The sequence below is a fragment of the Erinaceus europaeus genome, chromosome 2 (genome assembly GCF_950295315.1).
Source record: "Erinaceus europaeus chromosome 2, mEriEur2.1, whole genome shotgun sequence".
NCBI classification, from domain to species: Eukaryota; Metazoa; Chordata; class Mammalia; order Eulipotyphla; family Erinaceidae; genus Erinaceus; species Erinaceus europaeus.
The window spans coordinates 128,913,197-128,939,958 of NC_080163.1; the positions used below are offsets into that span (position 1 = coordinate 128,913,197).

General features: G+C 39.6%; 1 protein-coding gene across 6 annotated transcripts in view; it reads right to left on the reverse strand.

Moving 5' to 3' along the window:
• WWOX (WW domain containing oxidoreductase) overlaps positions 1-25,613 on the reverse strand; it is a 1,192,279-nt gene extending 1,166,666 nt beyond the window's left edge. For 2 of the 6 annotated variants that reach the window (XM_060185127.1, XM_060185129.1), the window contains exons 1-5: positions 25,228-25,612; positions 21,564-21,659; positions 19,794-19,858; positions 19,110-19,167; positions 14,020-14,198 (exon numbers count right to left, since the gene is read on the reverse strand). In XM_060185127.1, coding sequence (XP_060041110.1) covers positions 14,020-14,198; positions 19,110-19,167; positions 19,794-19,858; positions 21,564-21,659; positions 25,228-25,334 — 505 coding nt within the window. In that variant the 5' untranslated portion in view covers positions 25,335-25,612. Of the gene's footprint in view, positions 1-14,019; positions 14,199-19,109; positions 19,168-19,793; positions 19,859-21,563; positions 21,660-25,227 lie in introns of all 6 variants that reach the window. The other 4 variants (XM_060185124.1, XM_060185125.1, XM_060185128.1 and 1 more) reach the window with 4 other exon arrangements.
• Between the last annotated feature and the right edge of the window lie 1,149 nt (positions 25,614-26,762).

Here is a 26,762-nt window from a genome sequence, read left to right on the forward strand (position 1 = left end):
TTTTCCCCCTTTTTGTTGCCCTAGTTGTTGCAGCCTCGTTGCGGTTATTATTGCCATTGTTGATGTTGCTTTGTTGTTGGATAGGACAGAGAGAAATGGAGAGAGGAGGGGAAGACAGAGAGAGAGGGGAGAGAAAGATAGACACCTGCAGACCTGCTTCACCGCCCGTGAAGCGACTCCCCTGCAGGTGGGGAGCCGGGGGCGCGAACAGGGATCCTTACGCTGGTCCCTGCGCTTTGCGCTTAACCCACTGCGCCACCGCCCGACTCCCTGCCTTTCCCCTTCTATCTGAAAAAAATAAATCAGACCTGCAATAGTGAAGTCCTAGCAAAAACAAACAAAAAAAATAATTATTATTATTATTCCCTCCGAGTTAAAACTTCCTCCTATAGGATTATACTTCCTTAACAATTATTAAGTGATGTTTCCCCAAACCTCAAGCAACCACATTACCATGGTATTGCTTGCTATAGCACTTATGCTATTTTGTTCTGACAAAACAGCAACAGAAAGTATTCTCTTGATTTTACAAATGAGATTAAAACTCAGAAATACTTAAATGGCTTGCTTCAGGTCCCAGAAGTTATTAATATCCTCTCTCCTAGACCAGTCTGTTCCTAGCAAGTCCCAGTAGTCACCAATAAAACAGTTTAAGTGCTAACAAAATTCTATTCAGACTCTGATCCACTCTTCAGCATAAATAAGTAAATGAGATGGTAAAGCTAGACATTTATAATTAATGTACCAGGCAGTAGTTCCATAAACCACTATAAACTCAAGTCAACAAGAAGTCTTATACCAAACTGTCATAAAGATAATAACTATGAGGACCAGAAAGACAGCTCACTGGCTAGGGTGTGTGCCTCATCATGTCACCACATATATGGTCCAGGTTTGAGCCCCAGCACCACATGGGAGATGCCATGGCAATGGGGGAGACTACCAAACTGTGATGTCTCCTTCTCTCCCTTTCTCTCTCTCTCTGTTCCCCCTCACACACACACACACACATATGAACATACATATACAAAAGTGGCTCAGAGTATTGAAATCATATATGCTCAACCCCTGGCTTAAAAAAAAATTATTTCTGTGATGTAGTTGTATTCATTTCAGGCCAAAGTTTTCTTTTCTCCATCCATGCCTTCAAATTCATGTTTTTTTTCTCCTCTGTAACAAAAACAACTTTGTCTTTCTTTTTTTCTTTTTCATTTCATTTGATTCTTTTTTATTTTTTTCCTGGATGAATCTACCATACGGACTCCAACCAGAAAATATCTAAAATGTTTCCTTTCAAACCAAAGACAAGTTCATGCCTGAAACAGTTATTTGAAAAGGTCATTTTAGGACAAATTCACAGATATTATGGCAGCCTTCTGTGGATCCAAGAACCAGGAAGCTAGGAAAATACCCAACTACTCTCAGTAACTTGATCGCCTGGCCTCCCACTCCTGAAACAACTACCATTTACGAAGTGCCTGCAAATATTGAACAGACAGTTCCCTGGGCACTCTGGAGTTCCTGCCTTTAACAACTTTACAAAATGGGACTATCATTCATGGTTCAGGCAGGTGATACCAGAGTTCAGAGGAGGGAAGTAACGTGCCCTAAGTTACTGAGATGGGACAAGGTTAGGCCAGGTTTCAAAACTAGGTCACGTCTGCCTCCCCTGCCAGTGTTCCTTCCCTTGCACCCCGCTGCCTCTCCAGATAGAAACCAGCTACCTATCAAGCTTCCCCTGACTGTCAGCAGAGTTATTTTCAGCAGTGGTACAATTTCACCACTCAGGAGCCAGGTTCATCAAATGAGATAACGCAAAGAAAAGTCTCCAAAGGGCTGTTACTAACATTAATAGAAGATCTGCAGAAATTTTGAGAAATCAAAATAACCAAATGTCACCTATGGTATTATCTTAAGGATTCAACCACCATTGTAAGCTGGCCAACCTTGAACGCTCTGGGCTACTCTCTCCTTACATGCAGATACTGGAGCAGCAGAGCCCATGATGGGAGCTGCTGCTACTGCGAGTGTGACAGGTAAGACAGATGCTTAAAAGTTTCAAATCAAGCAAAGTGGGGAGATGGGCCAACCTCTTTCTCATGAATTTTCTCTTGATCACAAGATTGAATATGTACTTAAATTAATAGACATTATAAGATAAATTAACTTCTAAGAGAAAGGGACATTTTCAAAATTAAATTAAACCACATGAAGTAAGCAATTAGTAATCAGTACATATCCAACAGTTATGCTCAAGAGATAAAAAGGCAATTCATAAAATAAATACAAATGGCTAAATATATGAAGAGGTAACTAATCTCACTTGCAATCAGAGACATGCAAATTTAAAAGATACCTTGAAACAATGCTAATTACCAGAGTGCGAAAAATGGGCATTCAAAAAGAGTATTAAGAATCCAAGGGTGTGGTTTGGCAAAGCAAGATACTAGGGTTAAAAAGCAGATGAAACCCTTGATTCAGCAATTGTAATTCCAGAAAATGAAATTATAGAATAATCATAGATGGGTAAAAAAAAAAAAAAAAAAAAAAAACTCAGCTCCATTCCAGAGTTATCAAAAAGCTGAAATACTGAAATACACTCAAATGTGCCAAAGTAGAACAGTTGAAACCAAGTAACAAAATACTTTATAATCTCATGTGGAATAGATCAGAAGAGAAAACACAAGTAGAACCTGAACTGGAATTGGTGTATTGCACCAAAGTAAAAGGCTCTGGGGTGGGGGGTGAGGGGGTAGGGTAGGCAGAATACAGGTCCAAGAAGAATGACAGAGGACCTAGAAGGGGTTGTGTTGTTATATGGAAAACTAAGAAATGGTATGCATGTACAAACTATTGTATTTACTGTCGAATCTAAAACATTAATTCCTGTGTGGTCTGGGAGGTGGCGCTGTAGATAAAGCATGGGATTCTCAAGCACGAGGTCCTGAGTACAATCCCCGGCAGCACATGTACCAGAGCGATGTCTGGCTCTTTATCTCTCCTCCTGTGTTTCTCATTAATAAATAAAATATTTAAAAAACATTAATTCCCCAATAAAGAAATTTTTTAAAAAGTAAAAAAAAAAAAATTAAATCTCATGTGGAATATTTAACGGCAGAGAAGAATGCTCACTTTCTGTTACTAGAAGTCACAAAAAAAAAAAAAGGAAAAAATGCATTCTAAGTATGAATAGTTACTTCTGATAAGAATTTAAAATGGTTTCCTTCTATCTGCATTTATTTTTACTTATCTGCATCTTCTAAGTTTTCTAGAAGGAATATTTTGTAGCAACAGAAAATATGTTTTAAACAATTGCTTAAATAATAAGGCACACAGATCAATCTAATCTAACACCTGAGCTAGACAAATACTATTTGCCTCATTCCCCCCACAATTCTTTTTTGTTTGTGTTTTGTTTGTTTGAGGGGTTTAATGCTTTACAGTGATTCATTGCATATGCATTCAATTTCCAGGCCCCTGAAGTTTTCTCCTTTTCCTCCCTCCCCCTCCCTGCCCAGAGTCCTTTGCTTTGGTGTCATACATCACCCCCCACAATTCTTCCTGAACAACTATTCACCTATTTTGCAATCACAACACCAAAGGAGAACTTGGTAGGCATATAGCCATCTGTAATCTAGGGATTCAGAGATGACACTGATCTCAGCACAAAGTGGAACAAAGTATGCTTTCAATTTTTTTTTCACTTTTTTTTAAATTGGGGAATTAATGTTTTACATTCAACAGTTAAGTACAATAGTTTATACATGCATAACATTCCCCAGTTTCACATATAACAATACAACCCCCACTAGGTCCTCTGAATCCTTCCTGGACCTGTATTCTCCCCACCTACCCACCCCAGAGTCTTTTACTTTGGTGTGATACTCAGTTCTGGCTTATATGGTAGTGTGGGGGTTTGAACCCAGAACCTTAAAACCTCAGGCATGAGAATCTGTTTGCATAATTATACTGTTTCCCCTACTTATTTTTTTTAAATCATTTTTTTAATTTACTTATTATCAGATAGAGACAGAGAGAAATTGAGAGGGGAGGAGGGACATAGAAAGGGAAGGTGAGGGATCCGGGCAGTGTCATACCTGGTTAAGCGTACACACTACAGTGTGCAAGGACTTGGGTTCAAGCCCCTGGCCCCTACCTGCAGGGGGAAGACTTCACAAGTGGTGAAGTAGAGCTGCAGGTGTTTCTCTATCTCTCTACGCTCCTTCTTCTCTCAGTTTCTCTGTCTCTATCCAATAAATAAATAAATGAGAAAAAAAAAAAGGGAAGGTGACAGAGAGACACCTGCAGCCCCGCTTCACCTTAGTGAAGCTTTCCCCCTGTAGGTGGGGACCAGGGGCTTGAACCCAAGTCCTTGCAAACTGTAATGTGTGTGCTTAACCAGGTGTGCCACCACCTGGCCCCCAAAGTGTTTTAATGTGTTGAGCTTAGACAAACTGGATGGGTTGCTTGGGAAAAGCTTGGTCAGAATTGTGCACTAATCTTTGGGACAGGAAGACAGCAAGCAGAATGCAGAACCTCCCCCGTCCACTCAAACCACACATCCCCCCACACACACACTGCCCCCCTTTCAGCATGGAGATAGAAATCTTCTGTCCTGGTTTTGTAGGCACTCACTGCTCTAGAATTGTGTGATCTCACGTGAATTGCCTCACTTCTCTGTGTTTTCATTGTAAAACAGCTACAAGCACCACAAAATAATTAAGTCAGTGTGCATAACCTATATAAATTCTAAAGAACTATCACTTACTAAATCAGTAAATCATCCTAGTCTAGCAACAATCAGGTACATGTTAAAGGAAAGGGTAAAAATGAAAAATATACTAATAGTGTCAGTTTCCATATGACCACACCAGAAACTTACTTGATTCTAACTTGTGTTCTTATACAATTTGTTCTCATGAAAGGTCTAACTCCACTACCTTTCTAGGTACCTTTCTTCCCCCACTTAAAGAGAAATATCGAAGACATCAGAATGTGCATTATTCCCCTCCCCCCTCCTCTCCACATACATTCATCCTATTCCCCACATCTTACACAAACAAACATTCTCTTGAGAGCCTGTTTGGAGGTTGTAACAGGAGAGCTGGGCCCTCCTCAATCGCTATCGAACAGGCCATGGCCCGTGCGCTGCTATGTTCCATCGCTGGGGAGCCAGAGACGACCCGAACTGCCCCTGCGGCTACAGACAGACTATGACCCACATAGTCAACGACTGCCACCTCTCCAGATTCAAAGGAGGTCTCGAAACTTTACATCAGGCTCAACCTGACGCTGTTGACTGGCTACGGAAGAAGGGCAAACACTAGAAGAAGAAGAAGCAGGAGAGCACAGCCACTGGTGTATCCTCACATACCATCACTATTCAGGGAAGGTTGTGCTCTTCAACCAAGCTTTGGGAGGGACACTCAGGGGATCGTGAGGGAGGAAGGGACACCCACCTAGCCAGCCAGATCAGTTGATCAACCCTGTTAGCTCAGTGAGGTAACAGATGTCACAGTCAATCGCCCTCACATCCAAAACAACATTCTCTTGCATGTGTACACAATCTTAAATCTGAAATAGCACAATTTGAGTAGGACTCTCACAAGAAGAATCCAGAAGACCAAGTAGCAAAGCCTAATATGCCAATTAACTTATAGTTTGAAAGAATTAAATTCAAACTATGTCACATATCTCATTCAACAGAACATTTCCTATTTACCACATTTAGCTAGGATTGTGTAGGTAAAGCCTGGAACTGCACAAAATGTGTATCATTTATTAAGCCAAAGGGAGATAATAAATTTCTGCAAGTAACTCTAGCTTTTGAAATTTGTTTTTTGATCAGTCTACCAGAGCCTTAATTTAAGAGCTCTTTGCAAGAAAGCCCTCCTACTGACCCCTACTGAAAAGGTTGAGGATTCGTCTTTGAACACTGTATCTGCTGCAGAACATGCAAGAAAAAGATACAGGCTGTAACACACAAACGAAGGAGGTGGGGGTGTGTGGCAGCATGTATTTTATTGTAAAATCTGTAATGATCCCAGGATAGTCATCTAGTTTTCACAATTTTTATTTGATAAACAAGAAACACATCTAAATATGAATTATAAGAATTATCTTTACTCTAGTGAGATAGTTGTGCACTGTTACAAGCATACGCCCAGTGTTTCCAAGTTTTTTTTATTTTCAAAAGAGAAAAAGTTACTGAGAAAAATAAAAGTGTGCAATATACTGCATTTGCTTTGTCCTCACTTAAAATCTGAAAATAAGCAGTTTGATAAAGCCACATGTGTTAATTCTCTGGGCCAAAATCTTGTTAGAGAGCTTAAGTATGCAATTAATGGGTTGTCATAAACTTTAGTTATAGAGCCAAAATAAAAACTACTCTCCTTAAGATCTTGTATGTGCAGAAAACTGCCTATTTGCTTCATATTAAGTATTTGGTTTAATATGACCTCCCTAACTTAAGAAACATGATAAGTTCAAAAGCACACATTTTCTTGAATACAAAAACATATCATTAGCAAACAATCTAATTACAATAAATTATGTAATACTAGGTACTGCTGGGATAGCAGGGAAATGCTATAGTTAGAAAAATATGTAAGATCACTAAGGCATTTTAAATGAACCTTAAATAGAAGCATTAATATTTAAATATTACAATTTCCACTTTGAAAAAAAATCACATTATTGATAGGCGAGTACACTCAAAGCCAATAATGTCATGAAAACACATGCCCTTGTGTAATTTGGCAGAACAGGCTGCTCCCTGAATACAATGGCCCTTTTTATTCAAAGGATCTCTTTATCCTTGGCATTTCATTAAAAAAAATCAGAAAAGGGGGGGTGCAGAAGAAAAAGAAACAAACATGACACTAGTAACAGTCTTCAGTTTGAACTTTTTCATCAAGAAAACACAAGATATGTTGGAAAAGTAAAAGGCATTATTTAATAAAAATAAGAGCAAGACTGGCTGAAAGAAAACTACATTGAGATGCAACTGCTTTTGTTTAACTTTATCAAAGGGCCACAGAGCCCTCTAGTGGAGACAAAATATAAAAACAGGAAGTCATCTTTCTTGTACGTTAATTTATAGAAAATAGAGAACTCTTTCTTTAATTATAATTCTTACAACACAGCACTAAGTACAAACAGATCAAATTGTTTTAACTAGGTGTTAAATGAATTTATCTCTGGATTTTAAAATATTAAAAAGCATTTGAATGGACCTGCCAAAAATAATGCAAACAAAACAAAAGCAAGCCAACTATAAGACTTGTGAGAACTATGGTGGTAATCTTTGGGAGGTGAGAGGGTGGGGATAATATGGAACTTTGGTGGTGGTTGTGGTGAGGAACTATACATTGTCATCTTTTTTTTTAAAAAAAACTTTTTAAATTCTCTTTATTTATTTATTGGCTAGAGACAGAAATAGAGAGGGAAGGGAGGGACAGAGTGAGAGACAGAGATAACTACAGCACTGCTTCACCACTTTTGAAGCTTTCCCCCTGCAGGTGGGGGCTGGGGGCTCGAACCTGGGTCCTTGCGCATTGTAACAGGTACACTCAACCAGGTGTGCCACCACCTGGCCCCTATACATTGTAATTTTATAATCTTGTAACAAATTGCTAATAACAAATTTAAAATTATTAAAAATAAATAAAAGGCATTTTCAATCTCAATTAGGGTAAAAATTCTATTGTTAAATATGTGTTTGAACAATTCTGTTGTAAAACACCAGTTCATATGATATTTATTATGCTAGTACTATAAATAAAGTAAATTAAAATTTAAAACTACATACAAGATTGAAATCCAACTGCTCTCATGTGATAAAAGTTTCAACGGGACCTAATCAGGCATGAGTACATTCACACATATATGATTAAGATCTTAATAAACACTACTTACTGTTATACATATATTTCTTTGAGAAGCTTTTATATGTGATTATCAAATTATGCAATGAGTTTCAGTCTACTTCTTTAGTTTGTATTTCTCAAAAATTCTAAAGATTATGTGATTTCCATGTGTATTTAATGCTTAAGTATAAGTAAAATACTAATAATAATAAAGAATACATAAGTGATGGCCCAAGAGATTGTACAGTGGGCAAAGCACCAGATTTACATGCATAAATCATGAATTCAGTCCCTGGCATAGCAGTGCCAGAATGGTGCTCTCATTCTCTAACAAATCCAAAAATATTTTTTTAAAGAATACTTCAAATGGCCCAGTGAGAATTCACCCAATAGAACATACATGTTACCATGTACAAAGATCAGGCTTCAAATCACCTGTCCCCACAAGAGGGAAACTTTAGAAGCAGTGGAGCAGTGCTGCAGGTGTCTCTCCTTTTCTGTTTCTCTTCCTCTCTATCTCTCCCTACCTATGTCTGTTTCTTACTCTGTGTCCAAGAAAAGGAGAAAAAAAAAGATGATCACCAGGAATGGCTGAGTCAGTGTGAAGGCACCATGTCCCAGTGATAACCCTGGTGGCAATTTAAAAAAAAGAATTAAAACCATAAATTTAAAATGGTCATTTAATTCATAAAGCACTAATTCTTAATTTTTACATAACATCATTCCAGGACTTTTTCCAATATCGTCAAAAATCTTAGTAATTTATCAGAGCAAAATTATTTCAAAATAATTTTATTTATGAGTGTATTTTAGCATAAAAATGTTCCCAAATGTTTTTAATTTAAAATGGGCGTTTAAATTCCCAAAAGGTTATTAAGATTATTCCAGAAAATTTTCCTTTACTTAATGAGCACCAGGTTCTTAAAAAGAAGATAAATGCCAAGATTCCACTAGCTTAAGTTTTGTTGACAATTGGAAAGAAAATTATAATCAAGCATTTCAGAATCCCAAGCGTAATGATCCCATATGAGTAAGTTTTAACCAAAAAAATGACTGTAAGTCAGTCTGTGGTCTGGGATTTATGGGATTTGGGGGAGTAAGTGACATAAAGATGAATGGCTTGTTTTAGGCTAGGAGTAAATTTTAGTAATACCAGGTATGAAAAAGAAAATAAAGATCTGAGGCTTAAATGGAGCTAGCTGGTTAAATTCTTATTTGTGAAGTGCGAATTTAAAATCTTAAGAAAAAATACACTTCTGCATAAAGAAAACTAAGTATCTTGCATTACTGTTGAACTGGTCGAGTTTATATCAAATATGAATCCATCATGGTGATGATTTGTAGGACAAAAGAATATAGCATTATAGCTCATACTAAAATTTCAACCAAGATCACAAGACTTAAAAAAAAAAAATGTGTATGTGTGTGTGGGGGGTGCACAAAGCCCAAGTAGCCAATTTTAACACTATCCTAAAGTAATATATTTGGGAGGCAGGCCTATATCTAGAAATCTGATTCCTTCAAATCTAAGGATGACTTTGGTAGCTTGAATTTGTACTTTTCATATCTCAAAATTTACAAATTTTGATATATTTAAGTGGGGGTAGCAGTGGGAGAAGTAGCTCAGTGCTAAAACACAGGACTTGCATATGCAAAATACTAAGCTTGATCCTCAGCACTATATATGCAAAATTGTGCTCTGAAGCTCTCTCTCATTAAATAAATAAATATATTTTAAGTGTGTTGAGTATAGAATGCTTGTAATAAGTCACAGGGAGTGATTAGATGACATAAATACCAATAGAAAATTAAAAATGCCAGACCTAAAATACATTTTATGGGTATATACAAGGTAACCAGGTTGTATTTGTTCAGGAGAAAAACAGTTTTGCTCTTGTTAATGGATCCTCTGGCTCAAAAATTGAAACCAGGCCAGGCCATTCTAGATTTAAAGTCATGGCACTGGCTATAGCCCAGTGTTGTAAAGGTTCAAAAGATGAAAGCAACTTCTCATCCTGACTGAACTCCAAAAGGGATTTTAAAATCAAATGTTAACCACAAGTGTTTAAGATTAAAAGTTTTATCACTATTACCTAGGGACATTAGAGTGAAAATTATCTAATTTTCTTATATTTATCAATATTTTAAAAATAGAACTTGGCCAAAACCTGGGTTTCACCTGTAAAGTCCAATGATGATAAATCCATCTACATGTTGCAGTAATTTGCCTGAGTTCCAATAAAACTTTCTGCTAACAGAAGACAGTTATCAGGGCAGTGGGTATCTAACATTTAGTCATGCAATTGATCCTTTGTTAGAAAGACCCTACCTCCGAGAAGCACAAACCAGCTTCAGATTCAAGAAGGCAGTGCTTTATACTGAACATTTCATAAGCAGTCAAATTAGTTTAATTGATAGGTTGTGTCTAGAAAAGCTATGGGATCCTTCCATAGTGGAAAATTCTCTGACCTAAAAAATTCCCTCTTGAGACTCCGCAATGCATTTGTAATGAATGATCACCATGATGAAATCATTTCCAGTCATTTTTACTAAATCAGAGTCATCAAGTCGCTACGTCCCAACCTTTGTAAAACACCTGTGAACCCCTTCCTGCCCAGTGCTAGGTCCAACACAAACAGAAATGAACTCCTCCCTTGTCTCTACTGGTTAGCAGTCAGGACTGTGGGGTTCCAGGTTTCTTGGTCTGACAGTAGAAGTTTTGGGTGGAGAGATGACTTCCCCCTGGATACTGAGATGCTGATCTCCAGAGAGAGAGGTCCACAAGCTACAGCTTTCAATCTACAAAGTTCTTCGAGTTCAGAACGCTGGGCAAACAAAGGTCAAGGAGAGAAGAATGTTAGTTTCTTAAAAAGGCAACATCCTAATCCTTGAATCTCCTTAAAAAATAGAGGCGGGGAGACAGGTGTGCAGGATATTGCTGAGACATCAACAACAAAATATGTGTTGCTATAATCTTCCTGCAGCCTAGGGTCATCCAATTTATCTAAATTGTTAACTGATTTAGAGAATATTAGGGTGAGCTTAACTTTGAAGGGAAATAAATCATCTAATGCAGGGGGAAGCAAACTTTTTCCATAGAGGGTCATAATAATAAATATTTTAAATTCTGTGGGCCAAACAGTCTCTTGTCAGAATTACTGGCCTCTACAGGTAAGACAAATGCGGTGAGAAGGGGGGAGGCATGATTCTATCCCACTAAAACTTTACTTATAAGACCAGGCTACAAATTAGATTTAGCCCAGGTAGTTTGGCAACCCCAAACTAGACAGCCAAATCTACCAGCAGGTGATACCTTGTTATAAATATTAAGTGTAAAAAGAAAGATTTCAGGAATATGTAATGTTTTCTTCTGCTCTTTCCTCAGAATCTTTCTCAAGTCTTCCAGTATCATCCTGGTCTGTCTGCCCAAGTAATATCAAAGATGGAAAATTCAAAATGTAGTTCTGTACCACTTATAGTAGCAGGGCTAGGGAGATGACAAGTCAGGATCTGCTTAAAGGTCACTTCAAAGGGGGCAGTGCTCTAGTTCTACTCTGCAACTTCTCAAGAAATGGGGCTCCCTTAACCACCTCATCACCTCCACCTATAACAGAGAGAGCCTCACCAATAGAAAATTCAAAACAGTGCCTTGTGGGAAAATCAAAAAAGCATCACTGGATATTCATAAATTTCCTGAAAAGTAAATTAAACTATGTTTAGAATAAAGACTGGTTTGTTTTGCTTCAGCCCACTATGCTTCAAAGAAAACAGACCTTCCCCAGACCAAAGATTGGACAGTTATTATTAAACAAATGGGCAACCTTGACTGGCAAATGGAAAGTGAACACCAACACCAGAAAAAGCTGACAGATGACTCCAAAGTCTTGGAAATGACGATGCCTGATTCAGTCCACATCCAGTGACTTTAATTGAAACAGGCAGAAATAAAGTGGTGATAGCAATTTATAAATGGGCTTATTTTGCAGTTCAGTAGAAGGACTTTATCTAGAAGCTGCAGCCTAGTTGGGCAAGAGCACTTTCTAAGCTAACTTCATTATGATGAAAAGCCATGTGCCTATCTTCAGCCTTTTTTCTTTAAGCCTGATACCACTGCTGCAGAGTGAAAGTGATTTGCAAGAATATGACTGACTGGAATTCTCAGTACAGTATTATTTCAAAAATTAAGAATAAGAATCATCAGTGCTCACCTAGACTTATGCTTCTCAAGAGTGAAATGGGTTGAGATGGCAGTACTGTGGGCAATTTTTGAGGGAAGCAGAGCTGAAAAGACATAGATTGTCTGCACAGGAAGGAGCTGAGACCTTCCTCAACCTCTTTCATCTTCAGCATGACAATTTTCTACAGTATCTGACTGGACCACAGACACCTACTTGCAATGGCTACAAAATGAGCTATGCACAAAGGAAGTAAAAGTCTGGGAAGTGGGAGATGAGAAGAGGGATTTCCTCATAGAGGTTGGAAGTCCATTCCAGTCAAGAATGCATTTATTCTCAGTGCCTCAGAATTTCCTCTTTTTCCATCAAGATTAAATAGTTGTTTGTATTTTCTGAACAACTATTTTTATCCTGGATTACAATGTCATGAGTTCAGCACTACATACTACTACTACTACATAGCACTACATACTACTACTGAGCATTAGCTATATTCAAAGAACTGGTATCTAATGTCAGATACATTAAAGTATAAACATTTATGCAAGAAATAGTAGCCACATAATCCACTAATTAAAGAAAAAAGAATAGCCTAGTCTGAAAAATAAGATTTCAGTTAATCTTCTGGCTGAAGGAATGTTAAATCAATAAGAAAAACATTTTCCATAAGTTCTTATCTCCAAATTATTTCACCCTCACATAATACTAGCCAGTACAACTGATATAACTTCTTCTTTCCTGGACAAGAGTTGTCTAGTTACTGTTTTTAAGACAGAGTCAAGAGTTTTGACATCAATGACAATTTTATGACATTTATCCCATGGAGACATTCAGGAAAGTGGACAGAACATTTTCTAAACCCAAGATGAGGTCTGAGAATTGATTTTACATAAATCCTTTAAAAAAAAAAACATATTTTATTTGCTTCTTTGTCATAATAGGCAAGTGGCTGGGTCTGTGGCTTTGTAGATTTTAGACTCTGTAGTACACAATAAAGGATTCTCAAGAAATGTAGTTTCACTTCCCGTGATGATGCTAGGAAATGTCTCTGGAGGAACAGGAACAGGTCATCAAGAAAGGTAAAGAAGAAAATTAAAGAGGTACACAAAGGAGTGAAGAGACAAGGTTTATGAGGGAGATGGTCAGCAAGAGATGTGGCACCATGGGGATTGTGGGGGGTCAAAAGGTCAGAGGGAATCTGGCAGGAGACAGCAGAATTAACCCCATTTACTAGATACGTAAATTAACCTGAAGCTGGATATCCTTCTTCAAAGCAGTTGGCTCTTAAGTGATTCAAATACTGATGGAAAATGAAGCAAAAGAAAATAAAATCACATCAAAGGCTAGTGAATGATCTTCTTTGCTACTGTCTCAGCCCAGACCAAAGAGGGGGCCTCCCTTCTAAGTCACCTAATGCATAATAGCCACTGTTTTTAGACACTGGCAATTCAGAGGGTTAATTTAGAGGTTAAAACAAGGACTACTTCTCCAACTTTAGAAAGAAATAAGATCCTGTTCCCAAAGGAAAATGATATTCTCAGTGACCAAGTGAGACCTGCAGTATCCTTTGTTCCAAAGTCATGGTACATTGTTGTTCCTGATATTCCATTACTAATCAATTTCAGTTTGAATAACCCAGGTAATTGGAATATGTCCCTATACCACTCAGACCAGGTCAGAAACTCTTAGATGGAGCCTGTTGTCTCTAATCCTTGAATACCAAAATAGCCACGATCTTTTTGCTGAGTGTTCAGCTTTCAGAGAATTCAAGGTCAGTCCCTATTCTGTAGCCTCTTCCATGGTAATATTGAGATTTAAAAAGAGGTTAGGATTTTAATGAAATGATAGCTGAAAAGGTTATAAATGCATTTTAAAATTAGACAATCACTATGTAAGACTTCACAGTAGTTAGATTTAAGAGGATTTTTATTAGCACAGACAAAAAAAAAAAAAATGACTGTAAGTTAATGGCCTACCTATTCCTGAATTAGCTCCAGTAACTATGACCACTTTGCCAGAGAAATCCCGACCCTGAAGTATTTCCATGGCGGTGGTGCTGCCATCATATTTCTGTCTGGCAGTTGGTTTTGTTGGATTATCATCCACAGTAAATGCCAGTCTTGGGTCCAAATAGGTAGTTCTTTTATTTATATGACTGCAAAGAAAAAGAAAAAGCAGTTAACCCATAGTAAACATCAAAGTTCATGAATATGAGAAAAATATGGCTGGGGACACAGTTCAACTGATAGAACCTCAGCATCCCAGTTCAAATCCTAGTGCTCTGAGTGGTGAGTGTCCCTCTCTTCCCCAACCCCCACCTACTCTACCTAATGTGAAGTAAAAGTAAGCATCTTAAATAAGATAAATATTTAAGTATGAGATAATCATATGATCTTAGCTAGGAAAACCCCATTTGCCATATGCTAAAAATGTTTATTCATAATTCTGAAAAAAAACTGGGAACTACTTAGTCTAGTTCCTGGCCTCCAAAATGTATGACATCCCTGCCTTGAGAGATAATTATCAAAGACTTGCCTTCAGAACTGAGTAAAATATATAACATATATCAAGCACTTGTCCTTAAATCTCAAAAAAGCATTTTTTTCTTTCAAATCACGTAAATACAACTATCACTCTTTTCAGTAGATTTAAATGAAATCTCTTAGCCCTATTCAAGGACATAAGGAAATCTAAAAAATTCAACTGAGAAATAAAAATTTTAAAGTGATAGAAGTCTTAAGAGTAAATACAGGGGGCCAGGCAGTAGTGCACTGGGTTAAGCACACATAATACAAAGCACAAGGACCAGTGTAGGGATCCCGGTTCAAGCCCCCAGCTCCTCACCTGCAGGGGAGTCCCTTCACAGGTGGTGAGGAAAGTCTGCAGGTGTCTATCTTTCTCTCCCCCTCTCTGTCTTCCCCTCCCCTCTCAATTTCTCTGTCCTATCCAAAAAAAAATAAAAATAAATGATCAAAAGAGTAGTGGATTCATAAGGCAATGAACCTCAGTAATAACCCTGGATGCAAAAAAAAAAAAAAAAAGTAAATATGAAGCTGGCCAACTACTGAAGATTTCATGACTATACTCATATATCCAGCAGGCACTCTGATTGATCTGGAATTTGTCTAAATCTTGTACAAGCAATATTAAAATACACTGGTACATCTAAATTAAGTTACTCCTTATGTAGCAGAAACTATTTTTTCACATTTTAAGTATTTTCTTGGGACTTGAGATACATCTCAAAATAACTTTAAAACTCTCCAAGGAACCAAGCAGTGAGGCACTCAGCGAAAGGCACATATTGCCATATGCAAGGGCCCAAGTTCAAGCCACCCTAGGCCCCACCTACAGGGCAAAAGCTTCATAAGTGTCTCTCTTTCTCTCTCCCTATCTCTCCTCCCCCTCTCAATTTCTGTCTCTACCCAATAAAATGTGTGAAATTCTCAAAAAAAAAAAAAAAAAAAAAAAGCATACCATAACTTGGAATGTATTTGTAATGTGTATATAAAGTCAGACAGTTTTCTCTCGATACTGGTCATCATGTAAATACTAAGATCCAAGAGCATTCCTACTTTGATTCCACTGCTAACAGAAATGCCAGAGAAATGTTGAAACTTCCTCATAGTAGCTCTAGAGAGCCTAATACGAAGGAACTGAGAGATATCTCACTGTGTGGAGTAAAAGCCTTGTTCACATGAGGCCCTGGGTTTGAGTCACAGTTCCACATGGCAGCACCATGGGCAGCACCAGGGAGAGCTTCATGGATGACAGAGCAATACTGTGGTGTTTCTACCTCTCTGTTTTTCCCTCTTTCAAAAAAGTAAGAAAATTTTGGACTCAGGAGGCAACAGCATTGTCACACACGTGCAAGGCCCCAGGTTCATTCCCTGTTCTTGCATAAAAAATAAAGGCCTGGTGGGCAGATCATTTTCCAACCCGTCAGTTACCTTGCTTTGCTAGCCTGACCCAGGCTACTGTGAAAATATTGCTCCATGGAAACACATCTGGGCTTTCCCCCTAGGGACTGTTGCTAAAAATTCACCAGCAAGCTCCAGGAGGAGAAGTAATCTACCCAGGGAGCTAAGTGCCTCCCACTGTGGGGATGGAGCAAGTTAACACACAGTAGAATGGGGTTACATTCATTCCTGAATCATGTTATATGATTAACAGAAGGTTACTATTGCTATTTGCTGCTGAGATTTATCCTAAACAGTTTCACACACCAGGATGCTCAAAACATTATTTATGATTACAAGTGTTCAATAGGTAACTTGATAAACTATAGTGTATCTGCCCAGGTTTGAGCCCTGGCACAAAATGGAATGTGCTACAGCACTGGAAGCTCTGCTCTATCTGAATGAAAGGGAAAAAAAAAAAAAAATCACACAATATTTGAAGCCTTAATTCCACAAAAATAAATGAATAAATTACAAATTATCTAGAAAAGATACTCTATAGTCATTAAGCATCACCTTCTTGAAAATGTAAGGATATGAGAAAATGTTCAGTGGTCCAGGAAGTGGTGCAGTGGACAGAGCATGAGACTTTCAAGCATGCAGTCCCAAGTTCAATCCCTGGCAGCACATGTTCCAGAATGATGTCTAGTTCTTTCTCTCTCTCTCTTTCCTCCTATTTTTCTCATTAATAAATAAATTTAGAATTTTTATAAAAAAATAAAGAAATAAAGAAAACGCTCACATGCTAAGTGGAAAACAGGTTATTAAATAGTTTACACAGCACATTCTGGACTTTTTATTTTAAAAGAAATCATATGAATAAAAAACAGGCTGAAATAATCCAAAAACCACTTTTATTGTTGTTTTCAGTATCTCTCAATCTCTTTTTGAGCTCTTTCACCTCTTTCTTAGTTTTCTCTAGCTCATCCTCTGTCTGGCTAATTCTGTTTTCTGCTTCTGCTAGTCTGCTTTCCCTTCCCTCGGCTGCTTTCTTCATTACAGCTATTTCAGCTTTCATTTCTCTAACTGCCTCTTGGTAGTTAGTATTTTCCTTGAGGGTCTCATCCGCTGTTTCCCTAATACTGCTATTCCTTCTTGAACCCTAAGACAATAGGAACCTCACATTTCCACTATAGAGCCTATACTTCCCCCATTCCTGGAACCTTAGGGTGGGGCCCACTTTTCTGCATGCTGCTCTCAATTCAAATCAAATAATATTGCATCCGCGGATTGCAACCTAATCAACACGAGTGCCACCCCAGCATGCTTCACTTCAGACTGTGACCAGAGACTTCAGGTGTGGAATGACAACCCTTCAACTTCATCACTCAGGTGAGACCTTTCCTTTCATAGTATTCTTTAATTCCATTCCAGGTGGTCCACTTCCCAATAAAGTCCCCAAACCTAGATATAGTCTAGGTCCCCTGAGATAGAGCATAGGTTCACCCATGCCCATAAACTAGGGGAAAAATATATACCTGAAAGCAGAAGTACACAAGAGCATGCAGGGAATACCCCCAACACTTCATCTGCACTATTACAGTCTTTAGGTCCATGACTGTTCAACAATTTGTTTGGCTTTGTATGTTAACTCTCTTTTCAGCCACCAGGTTCCGGATGCCAGCAAGATGGGGACAGACGACCCCATCAATGTGTACTGGAGCTCCACTTCCTCAGAGCCCCACCCTACTAGGGAAAGAGAGAGACAGACTGGGAGTATGGATCAACCAGTCAACGCCCATGTTCAGCGGGGAAGCAGTTACAGAAGCCAGACCTTCCACCCTCTACAACCCACAACGACCCTGGATCCATACTCCCAGAGAGACAGAGAATGGGAAGGCTATCAGGGGAGGGGGTGGGATGTAGAAATCGGGATATGGGAATTGTGCGGAACTGTACCCCTCTTATTCTATGATTTTGTTAATGTCTCCTTTCTTAAATAAAAATAAATTAATTAATTAAATAAAAAATTTTTTTAAACCACTTTTAAAAAAATAACTATTCCTAGAGACCTGGGAAAGGGCACAATAGTTAAGAGTTCTGAACTAGGAAGCCTGGGGTCCTGAGTTTGTTCATCACTATCACATGTACCAGAATGGTGATGCTCTGGTCCTCTTGCTCTCTCACTGGTAAATAAGTTTCTTTTTTTCTTTATTTAAAAAAGTAGCTGTGGGGGAGTCGGGCTGTAGCGCAGCGGGTTAAGCGCAGGTGGCGCTAAGCTCAAGGACAGGCGTCAGGATCCTGGTTCGAGCCCACGGCTCCCCACCTGCAGGCAGGTCCCTTCACAGGCGGTGAAGCAGGTCTGCAGGTGTCTGTCTTTCTCTCCCCCTCTCTGTCTTCCCCTCCTCTCTCCATTTCTCTCTGTCCTATCCAACAACAACAACATCAATAATAACTACAACAATAAAACAATAAGGGCAACAAAAGGGAATAAATAAATAAAATTTAAAAAAAAAAGAATTAAAAAAAAAAAAGTAGCTGTGGTCTAGGAGGTGGCACAGTGGATAAAGCACTGGACTCTCAAGCATGATGTCCTGAGTTCAATCCCCGGCAGCACATGTATCTGATTAATATCTGGTTTGTTGTCTCCTCCTTTCTCATTAATAAATATTATATATATATATATATGTATATATATGTGTGTGTGTGTATATGTGTGTGTATATGTACATATATATACACACACATATACATATATATACATATATATATGTAGCTAAACAGGGTGATAGCATAATGGTTATGCAAAGAGACTCTCATGCCTGAGACTCGGAAGCCCCAGGTTTAATCCCCTGCACCACCAGAAGCCAGAGCTGCTCTGGTGTAAAAAAAAAAAAGTAGCTAAACAGCGAAATACTTCACTTGGATAATGTGTGATTTTGGCATGTGTGTGATCCAGGTTCAAACCCTGTCCCCACTGTAATGAAGGGTGCTTTGGTGCTGTGGTCAGTCAGGCTTTCTCTTGTGTTCTCTCTCTCTTAAAGAAAAAAAAAAAGCTATTATTCTGGAAACATTATTGTCACATTTCTCTACAGTTGATGTACTTGTACGATAAATTCCTATTAAAAAGCAAATTGATTGTGGATAGTTTCTATGTAAATACTTACTCAACAAAAAACACTTGTCCATTATCATCAGTTTCTTGTTCCCATCCATAGGGCAAATCTGAAAAGCAGTAAAGACAAACAGGTCTATATGTGACAGGATGGTGTGAACTGCAGCCCAATCACCAAAGTAGAAGAGCACCAAACCCTTTATCCTTAGCCCCAAGACCACTGAAACCACCACCCCCCACAACAAACACACACTCCAATAGCAGTAGCTTTGCAGTGTTTGAGTCCTGTCTGCCAACAGTGGCAACTGCAGAAACCTCATACACCAACCAGACTCCATATTTCAGTTTGGTGCTTGGAGAAGAAAAAATAAGTTTCCATCCTTAATCATCCAGGCTCTGCTTTTCGCTAAGAATTTTCCAGTACTCCAATTAACATGAATCCTCTTTTGAACAAATTCACAGAAAAGTAGGTATTGCAGTCACCTAACACCTGTATAAAGACTTCTGATGCCTCTTATATGCTATTATATAGCAGTTTCTATTCTTCACATCTGCATGTTCTCTTTTCAACCAGACTCTACGTCTCTTGACAGTAAGGATTTATTTATTTATTTATTTTTTAAGAGCAATGCTCAGGTTGACTTAGATACTGAACCTGGGGACTTTGGAACCTCAGGCATGACTCTGCTTAACCACTGTTTCAAATACAAAAAGTTCTTAACAACAATATACAAACCTCCTGCTATACGTTTTCTTTTTCCAGTTTTGGGATGTTCCCACTGGGTCTTCTCCTCGGTGTGACTGTTAAAAAGAAAGCCACAAAGCAATAATAAGTAAAAATTACACTTGTGAAGATGAACCAACTGCACTAATTTTTTTTTTCTCTCCCAAATAATAAGTAAAAAATCAGGCATTTGGAAGGAAAGTATTCTGAACATAAATGTCACTCTTCATCAAACTGAATTCCCTGATTCTGAAGGAGAAGTGATGAATGGAAATTTGAAAGGTTGGCTTTATAAAATGCTAGTTGTGAGAAGCAGAAAGAGAAGGGGAAAGAGAAACAGGGCCCCAGCTGTGGGTTTACTTTAGGAAGATTACTGAATATATAATATTATAATTATAATATCAAGAGAGATATTTTGTTTTTGCTTTAACTTACTCCAGGAGAGAACTCCATTCTTATTCATAATGCTAGAATTTAGTTATTATTTAAATATCATTAATCTCCTTAAATGTTTACATGCTTCACACAAATATAACCCCAAAGTTTTTTGTGTTTTTTTTTTTTTTTTTTTGCCTCCAGGGTTATTGCTGGGGCTCGATGCCTGCACTTCGAATCCACTGCTCCTGGAGGCTATTTTTTCCCTTTTGATACTCTTGTTGTTTATCGTTGTTACTGTATTATTGTTGTTGCCATTGTGCTGTTGTTGTTGGATAGGACAGAGAGAAATGGAGAGAGGAAGGGAAGACAGAGAATGGAGAGAAAGACACCTGCAGAGCTGCTTCACTGCTTGTGAGGTGACCCCGCTGCAGGTGGGGAACAGTGGGCTCAACCGGGATCCTTGAGCCAGTCCTTGCACTTTGCACCATGCTGCACTTAACCAGTTGCACTACTGCCTCCCCCCAAGTATTTTTAAGCAGTGACTCCTAATGCAGTAAGGCTCCCTCTGTCACCTAACTTTGTACCTGTAATCTGATTACTCAATTTCAGAGCCTCAATTCCCCAATTTGAAAAAAGAGAAACAATCCTATCACTGATCTTGGGAATATCATGAGGATACTTACAAAAGTGGTTTTTATAGAGCTTGGCATATTAAAGGCCTTCAAGATATCTATTGTTTTGAACAAATCAAATATACAAACTTGCCTTATTTCTACACTAAATTCAGCATTTTATACAAGAGCACACAAAGTTATCATTAAATCATAAGGCAATGGCAGACTGGAGACATCTATCAACAGATGATGAAGTAAAAAAATAAAATTCCTTCATCATGCAAACAGCCAAATGTTGCCTCAGCATTCAAAGGAGAGTTAGGATCTCCTAAAAGTTCAGAGTGAGTGTTATGCCAAAACAGAAAAATCACTTTTAATCACAGAGCACTTTAAAGAAAATAAATGTAGAGAACCTGAACATCCTGTAAAATTTTGCAGGACTTTACAAGATCTATTGTCTTCTGGTCTGCTTTTGCAACTGTCAGAGGCTAACACCGGAACACAGAGGACATCAGAAATCAGGAGGCAAAAGTGCTGAATGCTGGTAGGACCTGTATTCAACTGGCTTTTCTTCCTGCACCTGCCAGGGCAAGAAAGCTGTGTGATACTGGCAGAACTACAGTTTTCCAGTGACTGTATGGAAGCAGGTACTGAATTCAAAGGAACAGACTGTCCTTACAGAAGACTTCATTCTATAAGAAATATTTGATGGAGGTGAGTAAACCAGTAGCAGTTTGTCCTCACAGAGACTCTGCACTGTACAGTGACTAAACTGCCTACTAGTACTAACCCAGGTACAATGTCTTCTCTTTCCTTCTGCTCTGGGAGGTGCAGGGAGATGAGCCTATTGAATCCACGCACTACCAGCATTTTGGTCTTTGGTCTCCTGAGTAGAATGTTGACAGTGCACAGTCACGAGTGGTTTAATGATGGGGAAACATTCTGAGAAATACTTTGCTGAGTAATGTCATCATCGTTTGATCATAGAGTATAATCACACAGACCTAGATGACACAGCCTCGTGCACAGCTAAGCTACATGGTATAGCCTACTACACAGTCACAGCTGATGTAATTATTAAGTGACCAGTACATGATTGCATACAGCGGCATGCTGGTGAAGAAAGAACATCCCAGGCCTGTTTCCAGCTGAATCCTTGGATACCCAAACTGCACCCAGCTCATAGTAGGTAATCAAATGCAAATGTGCAGAATGAATAAATGTTTCCAAAGGAACTGTAAAACTCACTCAGAGCAGTTTTTTCCTATCCTGAAAGACATTATAAAAAAAATACCTCACATTCCTGACTTTGACTGAAGAGGCTTAAGGCAGGGCATCTCATGCCCAGCAGTTGTGACAAACCCTGCTATGGACTGAGCTACTCTGTGCACTACGGGATGGCCAAAGCACCCCTGGTCTCTACCTCCTCCACACGCAGCAAGACCACTCTCTGCAGTTGTGGAAGCAGAGGATTCCCTTCAGGGTATAGCTTCCCTGGGAGAAGCATGGATTTTATAAAGTAGAGACAGCATCATTTGGTATCAAGGTCTGGAGTCTGAGGTCTGTGTTTTTAGGCTCCTCTGTCACTAGCTATGTGTCCTGGGAGATACTTAATGGGTTTGTGCTTCAGTTCCTCACTACATAAAATGGGATTAAAAACAATCACCTACTTCTTGTGGGTGAAGAGGACTAGACAGGTTTAACATGTAGGAAGAGCCAATAAGTGTGCCTTTTGCATAAAAAAAACATTTTAAGTAAATACAAAAAATTTATCAAAGGGTATTCTTTTTTTTATTGTAACCTAAAATGATTTTTTAATGAAGAGAAACTGCAAAATACATCCTCAACATGTTATCTTATTCTCCTTCAAATAAAAGTCCTCTTTTGTTTATTTTCCTTCAACAAGCTTTTTGTCATTCATAGAGATAATTAACAGAGATCTTAAGCCAAAGGGAGGAAAGTTAAATTCACACATTATATGGCTGTCACTTTTAACTATGCTGTTCTAATGATGACTGCAAGAAGAGCCAGCCTATGGAACCATCTCCTGAAAGGACAAAGCTGGCCACCTTCTGGCTACCAACAGGTCTGGGCTTCAAAAGAAAAGAGGGGTAGGAGGACCAGGTGGTGGTGCATCTGGTTAAGCGCACACATTACCGAGCATAAGGATGTAGATTCAAGTTCCTGGTCCCTACCTGCAGGGGGAAAGCTTCACAAGTGGTGAAGCAGGGCTACAGGTGTCTCTGTCTCTCTCCCTCTCTATTTCTCTTTCTCTACTAATAGTAAGTAAAGCTTTAAAAAATATATTATTTAAAAAGGAAAGAAGGGGTGGGGTCAAAGATCCAGGAAGGTCCAGGTGAGAGCAACCATAGCTCTTCTTGCAAAAGCCCATCCTTCAGTCCCATTTCCTGGTTTAGGCAGAGAGGCTGCTCTGGACTGCCACCAGCTCTCTTGATGACAGATCTACCCCAGTGAGACAGGAACCACATGATGTGTCCCTTTGAAGTCTGCGTGAACTCTTGGACATGAGAGAAAGCAAAAGAGGCCAACAAAACCCAAAACTATAGGAAGGCAGAGGCCACTGGAGGGCAGAAAGGACTCCACCTGACCTCATGTTTTCTCACAGGTACCTTGAGGGCAACCAGCACCTAGCAAAGGCATAGAACAGGGCAGAATCTCAATGTGTCTAGAATGAACTCACTTAGGTCTTTTTTTTTTTTCCAACCATGATTTAATGAGTGGTTCACAACCTTATGTAAATTCAACTCACCCAGGAAAAGATATTTAAGCTCTCTACATGTTGCAAATCACTGGCTTACATCCACCGTGTTTCTCAAAGCCCAGGGATAATCTGTCTCATTTAGAAAACATAAATATACAGCTTTCACAACTGGAGTGTGTGTGCAGAAAGTTTTCCCTCTGAAGAGACTAGACATTGCTATTTATGAATGTCCCAGTGTGGCTTCAACATCAGGCCCAGAGGATACCGCACAAACAGCAGGAAAGGCTAATCATTAGGATGCAGAGTATTTGCTAGATCTGTGTTATGTGCTTTATGCCAGTCCTAGAATTCTCTCACATAAGCTATTAGTTAGATAAGAAAACAGTGATAGTTATTTTAAGGCTCTGAGGTCACACAATAAGACAGAAAAAAAGGTGCCTCTAGAATTGGATCTACCCTATGACCCTGTAACTCCACTCCTGGGGATATATCCTAAGGAATCCAACACACCCATCCAAAAGGACTTGTGTACACCTATGTTCTTAGCAACACAATTTGTAATAGCCAAAACCTGGAAGCAACCCAGGTGTCCAACAACAGATGAGTGGCTGTGCAAGTTGTGGTGTATATACACAGTGGAATACTACTCAGCTATTAAAAATGGTGATTTCACCATTTTCAGCCAGCCCATCTTGGAAGGAGCTTGATGGAATCATGTTAAGTGAAATTAGTCAGAAACAGAAGGATGAATGTGGGATGATCTCACTTACAGGCAAAAGTTAAAAACAAGATCAGAAGAGAAAACACTAAGTAGAACTTGGACTGGAGTTCCTGTATTGCACCAAAGTAAAAGACTCTGGGGTAGGTGGGAGGGAGAGTTCAGGTCCTGGAACAGGATGACAGAGGACCTAGTGGGGGTTGTATTGTGTAGAAAACTGGGAAATGTTATGCATGTACAAACTATTTGATTTACTGTCAACTGTAAAACATTAATCTCCCAATAAAGAAATTTTTTTAAAAAGGGTGCCTCTAGTGTTTCCAAAACTTTCCCAGGAAACTACAGTGAAGATATATTAACTACATGATATGTGTGTGTATGTACACATGTGTGCATATATATTTGGGTGTATATGTTTTCATATGTGCATAGATTTTAATGTCCTAATGGAGCAATGTACATAGACATATACAGATATGCATGTGAATACATACACAGATGTGCATCTATAAATATCTTCAACAAATGCCCTAGTAGTTAATGTACACCCACATATGCACGTACATGTCTGCATACACATATAACTTAGTATGCGTGTATAAATACAAATATGCACCTATACCTACACATGTGCATTGATTTACATGCACGCCAACACTAGAACATACGCTGAAATTCATACTCAGGTCCCTATGCCAGACGCCAGGAGGGGGGACCTGACACAGGCTTTAAAAAAAAACAACTCTGCTTTTGGGAGGCAGAGGAGAAGGCTGGTCTGAGCGCACTGCACCGCGAGCTGCTTCCTGGGCTGCAGAGGCCGCGCCAGGGCGCGGACAGGTGACCCCGGCCTGAACCGGGGCCCAAGCTGGGGGGAAGGGGCCTCGGCAACCCCGGAAGCACCGGCCAGCGAGAGCGGGGCCCGCGCAGGTGGCGCCCAGAGACAGCGCGGAGCCCCGGGCAGGTGAGGCCACCGGGTGGCAGGTGCGCGCGCTCCAGGTCCCCGCGCCCCCTTACTTGGCATAGTAAACCCATCCGTCCTTGGTGCTTCTCTGCTCCCAGCCCGGGGGCAGCTCGTCCTCGCTGTCCGTGTCGTCCAGGCCGGCGTAGCGCAGGGCTGCCATGGCTGTGGAGAAGAAGAGAAGCAGAGAACACGCTCCAAACCCGCCGCCAGCCCCAGCGCCCGCGAACTCTCTCCCGCTTCAACCTAGCACCGCGCGCGACGCGGCCTCGCGCTCGCGCCTGCGCACTGCGCCACGCCGGCCGCTCAGTCACCGCACCAGCCTCCTCAGTTTCGTGACAGCCAATGTCTAAGGGGCGGGGTTTGGGAAGCTCAGCGGTGGAAAAAGCCTAGGAAGTGACCCCGCCCCCTGGCTGGTAGGAAAACACGGTGAAATCTCAGTGATGGAGCCGAGTTTCCTCAACCCTTCTGATCTCAGGGAAGAGGCGTGAGTCATCCAATAAAAATCCTGGACTCCGCTTGTTGCCATAGTCACTTCCGCATTGTTATGTCCAATGGTGAAAAAGCCCAGTCAATTGCATTCTGGGAAATGTAGTCCAGACTCTCTGAGCTAGCCTAGAGGAAAGGTTGAGAAAGAAACTGGTTTTCCGGATTTAGCCATCACCTTCTCTTAGGGCACTACGATCTTTCAGAGTTTTCCATCATCCAACTTCATTCGAAAATGTGGCTGTGCATGCAAACACAAATTTGTAAAACGTGAAGAACTATTCAAAGGCAAATTGATGCACATTCTGTTGACTGAGTGACTGAGTCTTGAAGTTTCTTGCAGCTGTAGCATAGTTAAGTTGATAATTAAATTAATTATGGACCAGGATTTTTTTCCCCCTTAGTGAGATAATCGGGGACGTTGGATAGAGATTGAGAGAGAAAAAATACAGAGATTCAGCTTTCAGGTCGTTCTTTTTTTTAAAAAAAAAAGATTTTATTTATCTATTAATGAGAAGCAAGAGGAGAGAGAAAGAATCAGACATCACTCTGGCACATGTGCTGCCGGGCTCGAACTCAGCACCTCATGCTTGAAAGTCCAAAGCTTTATCACTGTGCCACCTCCCATACCACTTTCAGGTCATTCTTGCTTCAGCCATGTCCCAGGAATTAAGCCCAGAGTCTTTGCATACAAAGCAGACGCTTTTATTGTTGAGGTCAACTCCCACTACCTGATCCAGAAATTGATGATCCATGATACACTTCTGTGGTACAGGCACAGCTAGAAGAAAGCAGTGAGGACCTTATTAATGTATTACAGTTTTTTTAACCACTAGATATTCTCTTCACTAAACTGACAGAGAACTGAGTCTTCCACTTCACCGCACTTAGTAAAATACCTAAACTCATGCAGTAAGAGAATGAAGGAAGTATGTACCTGTATAAATCAGACTGGTGTAAAACACGTTTACAAAGTGAACTTGTTCAAGTGCTCTTGGAGAACCAACGGTATCCTCTGAATATCTTGTCTTGTAGGTTAAAGAATCAGAGCTAGCTGATGGAGTCAACAAGGAGGAACTTTACTAATGTTAACAAGCCACAGAAA